The 7,045-nt window shown below is 39.1% G+C and overlaps 1 protein-coding gene across 2 annotated transcripts in view; it reads left to right on the top strand.

Moving 5' to 3' along the window:
- ACBD5 (acyl-CoA binding domain containing 5) overlaps window positions 1-7,045 on the top strand; it is a 32,726-nt gene that overhangs the window by 3,044 nt on the left and 22,637 nt on the right. Inside the window, exons 3-4 of one of the 2 annotated variants that reach the window (XM_009329115.1) lie at window positions 2,377-2,488; window positions 2,620-2,652. In XM_009329115.1, coding sequence (XP_009327390.1) covers window positions 2,377-2,488; window positions 2,620-2,652 — 145 coding nt within the window. The remainder of the gene's footprint in view (window positions 1-2,376; window positions 2,489-2,619; window positions 2,653-7,045) is intronic. The other variant, XM_009329116.1, reaches the window with a different exon arrangement.

Here is a 7,045-nt window from a genome sequence, read left to right as displayed (position 1 = left end):
GAGAGCAAATGACTTCTTGCCTCGCTCAGCTTTGAAACTGGGGAGTGTGTTTACCCTGCTTTGGTGCTGTTTCAGCGCTCACATTTGAAATACTAGCTTCAGCTTTTCCAACCCGATTGATTCTACTTGAAATGTCAGTGCAAGTGCATTTCAAATGGATCCACTGGGTTGTTCTATCAGCACATACTGCACTAATCCTTGTGGTATTACTGTGGGCATCCCGCTGTTGCTGCATAGGTATCCATGTCTAAGGGGGCAAAAAACCCACCTGTATACTGATATCACAGGACTGTGTTTTAAGGGTGTATAAGATTGCCATATTCCCCCCCTGTCCCTAGCATTTGCACATTGTGTTTGGGCTATATATGCATCAGATGACCCTGTCACAAGATACTTTTATTGTAAACTTGTTTGGTGTTCTTTTCCCTTCATGTGGTAGCCCTGAAAATAGCAGCTGTTGAGGAATGTGTCTGGGTGAGGTTCTGAGGTGCTGGTGGGAGATGACCAAACATGTCTTAGTCCTAGCTAAGATGAATCTGAGCTAAGGTGCACTTTGTTTAAGGTTAATTTATCTTCCAAGTAGCATTTCTGAAATTTTATATTGCAATACTGTTTAATTATTTACACTTCAGACACATTGTTTTGTTATATATTAGAAATGAGTCATATCTTAGCATAAAGAAGTGTTAATACTATATGGTGTTTCTAATTTAAAACAAGAGTTCATATATGAATTGTCTGACATCCAAAGAAAACAGTAATTCAGGATATATAATAACTTATTTTGTACTTTCAAATTTTAAGATTGCATATTATGCCTAGTGGCTATATAAGTAAGCAATTGATTTTGTTTGTGGAAGTATTTGCTCTTTTTTTGCTCACCTAAAAGCTAGCAGTTACAAAACTCTTACTTTAACAGAAACAGTGCGGTAAGATTCTAAGAATTGCTCCAAGTTGCAGAGTATGCTGAAGTCTGTTTAGAGTAGATGAAGAGCAGTTATGTGCAGACATCATAGAAATGCACGTATGAAACAGTTTACAGTGCAGACTATAGAAGTAAATACATAGCAAATACAAGTGTTATTCTAGAATAGGTTTCTTGTTTCTCTCAATGCTATTGAAGCTAAAAAAAAAAGTAAAAAAAATCACAAAACTGTCCTGTCTCTGGTTCATATCCAGCTCTGTATCTGAACACTGAGCATTTCCCTCTAATGAATATGGAATGAATGATATACACTGAATAAATCAGAAAAGTGGCAATGAAACTGCAGTTTGATAGGATCGTTGTCTCTTGGTATCCTTGATTGGTTTGCAAGTGTTGACTTGTTACCTGCTAGCCTGCCTGGAGCTCCTGCTTTGTGAAGTAATGCTGTAGCTTTTGCTTCTACTGCTTAGTGACGCGCTTGGTGCTTTTGAGCAGCACGTTCTGTGGCAACTTGTACCTCTATCTGTTGCTTTCTTGGTGCTCTTCTGGAGGAGGAGGTGTACTGTAGCTGTTAGTTTGCTTCTACCTGAGTCTTCTCCTGTAGCTATTGCCTCTTTTAAAAAATAACAAAAAGAGCTTTGCTCCTCTTTCATCCTATCAGCAACAAGCTTGATTGAAAGGACTTAAACTAGAATTGGACAATAATATTGTATGCTTTAAAAATAATATTAAATTATTGAATCTCTTCTGTTTTAATCTATCTTAGATTTAAGATTTTGCATTCCTATCAGATGATCAGAGGTATTGGTTTTGTAACTTAAAATGAAGAAATTTTAATCAAAGGAAGAGCTCCAAATGACTTCAAGAGCAGAACTTGGTTCTAGTTTGCTGCTCTTCTAAGTATGTCTTTGTACTGTCCCGGTTTTGCTGTATTCTGTCCATTTTGTTGTTTGGGTTTAGATGGACCCAGTAGGGCACTTTTGATCTGCTCCTTACATTCCATTGAAGATGGCAGGGTTTGACAGATAGGAAGAGTCCTCTAAGAAAAAAAGTCTTTCAGTTTCATTTTCTCTGTGGGAAGACTTGTCTATAAAATAAATTTCATCAGACAACAGCAGCCTGTTGAACTTTGAGTTGGTTTAGTTTGAAATTGCTGAAATAATGGATTCCAAGGTCTACTAATACTGTGCTGAGGCTGTCTAGTATTGGCAAATGCATTAGCTCTCCCATCTCCTCTTCACCAGCTAGTTAAGATTCTTGTTTGGTAAATTATTTTTTTAATTAAAGGAAAACAACATAAAACTAAAGTAAAAAAATCAAAATAACGTGTTAAGTGACTTAGTGAAATGTTACTGAGTTTTACAATGACCAGCAGTTTCTAAAATCAGTTGAAATGAATGAATCATTGAAATGCTGTTTCATAAGATGCTTCATATTTTGGACTTGTGCAGATTCTTGAGACTATGCCAATGACGGACAAAGTTGAAGAATTGCTACAAGTAATAGGCCCCTTCTATGAAATAGTAGAAGATAAAAAGAACAGAGGATCTGACCTAACCTCAGGTTCGGACAAATAACTTCCTTTATGCTGCTAATAATCACAACTCCAGATTTTTTTTTTGGGCTTGTTTTCTGTAAATGGTTTTAAAGCTAAATGTTGCCTCTTTCTGTTCATTCTCTTTATCATATGGCAGTTCGAATGGAGAAAGTCTCTAAGTATTTGGAAGGTAGGAATAATAAATTTTGTGTAAGTCCATCTTTTCCATTGTTTTGGTGCTGTAGTAACTTCCTGCTAACTCTTGTGACTTCTGGGCTTGCCACCTCATTAGGCTGGGTTTTGTTTTATTTCGCTTTTGAGGTACAAAACAAAGTTAGACCCAGGAAGCTGCATTTTTAGTCCTTGTCTACAGGCTTTTTGAGTTGCTGAAGGAAGCCTCTTCCCAAAAAAAGGAGAGTATTTAAACAAACAACTTCCCCAACCAAATCTAGTTTCTGCCTTTCCATTAATAAAAGGAACAACTAATGTGTACTGCTACATCCTGATGTAGCTGTGGATTATCAAACTGCATGCAGAGCTGGTAATCCAGCTCTGTCATCTAAAATAAAAAAATCCACAGTCAGAACACATGCTTTTTTAATTATGGTTTCTCTAATACATACAGAATACAAGATGGGTTTGTAAAACTTTCAAGTTAAGTTTTCTGAGGCTCAAGTTCATGAAGGAAATATCTATTTAAACATTTTAAATCTCTGACAAGTGGCAAACCTAGTGGTGTCATAGCTGCATAAAAATCAGTGTGGTGATTTTTATTTGACAATACTATTGTGAGAATGTTTTGATATTAAAAGTTATTATGTTACAGGTAATGTGTTCATAAGGTTGTAATATAAGACTTAGTTGTTTAAATCTGGCTTAAATTTACAGTTAAAAATTGAAATGCAACAGGGCAAAACTTGAAACTGTTTTTAAAAAACAAACCATTGCACAAATTAATTGGTTTAATGTGTTTAAGAAGTAGGAGTCAGCTGGTTAAGTTGCCTTTTGTACGTGGCTCTTTTTCCCCCTACCTTAAAGGAACATAGTTTTGATTTTGGTATCAAGTCTCAGAGAAACAGAAATAGTTCTTCATTGTTTTTGAGGAAAGGTAATGGTAGAAGTTTTTAAATGGCCGTTTTGAAAGCTGTGTGACTCTTTTTCTCAACTAAAATTGTGGATGCTTCATGCCTGGGACTTAATGAGCTTGCCTGACAGCTGGATTGACAGGCAAGATTGTAAGAGTATTGGTAGATTCAGGTCAGTGATCTGTGTAATAAGGATTTACTTGGACTTGGTGTCTACGGCACAGTGCCAAAAGCCACTTCTTAAAGTGACTTATCTAGGCAAACAGAGAATCACAGAAGTTAAACCATACCTGTTTCAATAACAAATCTAGCATAGCTGTGGCAGCTTAAACATAAGGCAGTGTAAGTAAAACAATAGCAAATTTCAGCTTTATCTTGTTCTGTCAGTGTTGCAATAAATCTAGTGATATGTCGTCATTCATACGGTTTAAAGCTGCAACATCTAATTATGCGACAATGAATTAAGACAGAATTTTCAGTCTGTTGTATGTTATAACTTTACCATTGCATTTAAGACTTTGAAACCCTTTCTTCAGTGCTCTTACCACTTCCCCGATTAAAAGCGAAGCTGAAAATAATTATTATTGTTTACAGTACAGGTCTCAAAATATTTCACAGAAGTATGGAAGCATGAGTACCTTCAGTCTTCCAGATACACGCTGAAGAATAGAACCAATCTGCCCAAATCTGTGTTTGAGATGGTGTAGCCAGTGGTGATGATACTGTTAAAAATTGACACATGGTTATGTTTTGATTGTGTTAGTTCCTCCAGTCCTGTTTCTTTGCCTGCCCCCAAGCCCCTACTCTCTGTGGCTTCTGTTGTGGAAGGTGTTTTTTCATGGGCAGGCAATTGGTATGTTCTGGAAACTGGGGCCCCTCTCTTGAGTCTCTTACTGCATACTGTACTCCCCCCATCTTCTGGCCCATTCTGTTTTGAGTTTGCCTTCTGTTCTTCTTCCGTCAGATTTTAATCTGTATGAAGGTAATTATCTAATTGTTTAAGAATTGCATGCCACTTCCTCAAAATCAACAGTATTCTTGAATTAGTCAAAGAGATTGTCTAGAAGCTGAGTGTACATCAGCTATGGCTGGTGTATCATCTCTAGCAGATTGGCCTCAACAGAAGAGTGTAGCCTTTTAAAATTTAATTTCTACCTCTTGTGGGTTCATTGAAAATATTAAATACAAACCATTGAAATACTGTCTTCCTGAATCAATAGCACTTGTGGCTCTCCTTAATGAAGAACACTGAAGCCTGACATGCCAGCATTAAAATGACTTGTAACATCTACTAGATATCTAGGACAAATTTGCCAGGTCCATGGGTTACAAATATCCAGACTTGGATGCATTGGTAAAGAAAGGAAAATAGAGGATTCCCTCCAATAGGCTGAGCAAATCTGAGGGGTATTTCAAAAGCATGTAACCTGGGTAGTGTTTTGAAAGCTCATCCTGGAGCTGTGTGAGAAGCTTAGGTTCTCTGGAAAGTTCAGTCAGTAGTCTCTTTCTGACAGGTATGAAGTACTTTATAGAGAAAATTATTGACAAATTATTTTCAGGTATGTAAAATACTAGACATCGAAGAAGAAAGTGGGCTCTTAGCCGTCATAGCACTGCAGAAGAGAATAGGTAGCTGTTGTAGTATTACAGAAGGACCCTTTTGTTTGCAGCTGCTGGAAGAGTAGCGGGAGGACTGTCAGGTAAGGGAGGAGTGCTTTAGAAGAGCAACCTTTTAACTTTTTGCACTTGTTAATAAATGCACAAGAAAACTGATGTCCAAGCCAATGCTAAAAAGACAAGGAAGCTTCAAAATACCATTGCTCAGTGAATTTGAAATTTTCAGAATGGGCATTCAAGCTTTCTTGTTATGTTATACCTGAAGAAGCCAAAGGTGGGCTAGAATTGGCACCCTACTGATTTGGTACTGGGCGAAAAATATTGAGAGTTTCAGAGCCAACTCATCCTTCTGAATGTTTCCTTGAGAATGTTCGTGGATGTTTTCTTTTTTCTGAATGTGACTAAATCCAAAGTGGGGCAAGAAAATCCCTATCTGACAGGCCAGCACTAAGTTATCTCAATAACTAAGCAAAGTATCTGGAAATTGTTCACAAGTTCTTCAGTAGAATTTTCCTGTGTACTCTTTCTGCTTTGTGACAAGGCATTTAATATGTTTTAAAATCCCACTAAATAAAGATGACCCTTCACCTTTATGCTGAGTAGTAGTACTCCTTGTAAGCCTTTGTGAAGACTAAATGTTGCCTCCAGTAATGACAAGTTATGCACTCCAGAGGCTGTGGAAAGTTTCAGTGCTATAATACTCCTAAACTTTGTCATCCTAATGAGTGTTTCTCTCCTGAAAACTTTGCTCCCAGCTGTATTGCAATTGCACCAGATGAATCCCTATTGAAGCAAGGTGACTCATATTGCTGCACATGCTGGCTTTGGGCAGTGCTGATTGCAGTGTAGCATGTTTGTGCTAGGAGCCCATACAGGGCACGGCTTCAGTAGCAGTTTATGTGAATGGCAGAAGTTGGCCTGGCTCACAGGCAGATACGGCTATTAAACAATTTGCTCAGTGTCTTCCTGCACGGGGTATGTGAGCTACGTTTAAGAGACAATACTCACGGAGGTCTTTGTGCTTTTAGAACAAGCAAATACATGTAAACACTTCATTTCAAAGGCAGTAGTTAGTACAGGACATGGGTAAACTTGGAGAGGAGGATTGCACTTGGAAAAAGTGAGTGTGTTCTTAATTATTACTTTCCAGGTAAAACACTTATCATAGGATCATAGAATAGTTTGGGTTGGAAAGGACTTCTAAAGGTCATCTAGTCCAACCCCCCTGCCATGGGCAGGGACATCTTCAACTAGATCAGGTTGCTCAGAGTCCTGTCCAACCTGACCTTGAATGTTTCCAGGGATGGGGCATCCACCACCTCTCTGGGCAACCTGTTCCAGTGCTTCACCACCCTCAGTGTAGAAAATTCCTTCCTTAGATCTAGTCTAAATCTACGCCCCTTTAGTTTAAAGCCATTCCCCCTTGTCCTGTCGCAACAGGCCCTGCTAAAAAGTTTGCCCCCATCTTTCTTATAAGCCCCCTTTAAGTACTGGTAGGCTGCAATAAGGTCTCCCCAAAGCCTTCTCTTCTCTAGGCGGAACAACCCCAACTCTCTCAGCCTTTCTTCATAGGGGAGGTGTTTCATCCCCCTGATCATTTTTGTGGCCCTCTTCTGGGCCTGCTCCAACAGGTCCGTGTCTTTCCTGTGCTGAGGGCTCCAGAGTGCTCCAGGTGGGGTCTCAGCAGAGCAGAGCAGAGGGGCAGAATCACCTCCCTCGACCTGCTGGTCACGCTTCTTTTCATGCAGCCCAGGATACGATTGGCCTTCTGGGCTGCGAGCACACATTGCTGGCTCATGTCCAGCTTTTCATCCACCAGCACCCCCAAGTCCTTCTTGGCAGGGCTGCTCTCAATCCCTTCATCCCCCAGCCTGGATTGAT

The sequence above is a fragment of the Pygoscelis adeliae genome, unplaced genomic scaffold (assembly GCF_000699105.1).
Source record: "Pygoscelis adeliae isolate BGI_AS28 unplaced genomic scaffold, ASM69910v1 Scaffold427, whole genome shotgun sequence".
In the NCBI taxonomy this organism is placed as follows: domain Eukaryota; kingdom Metazoa; phylum Chordata; class Aves; order Sphenisciformes; family Spheniscidae; genus Pygoscelis; species Pygoscelis adeliae.
Note: the sequence above shows the minus strand (reverse complement) of the source record. Positions and strands in the feature narration are given on the sequence as shown.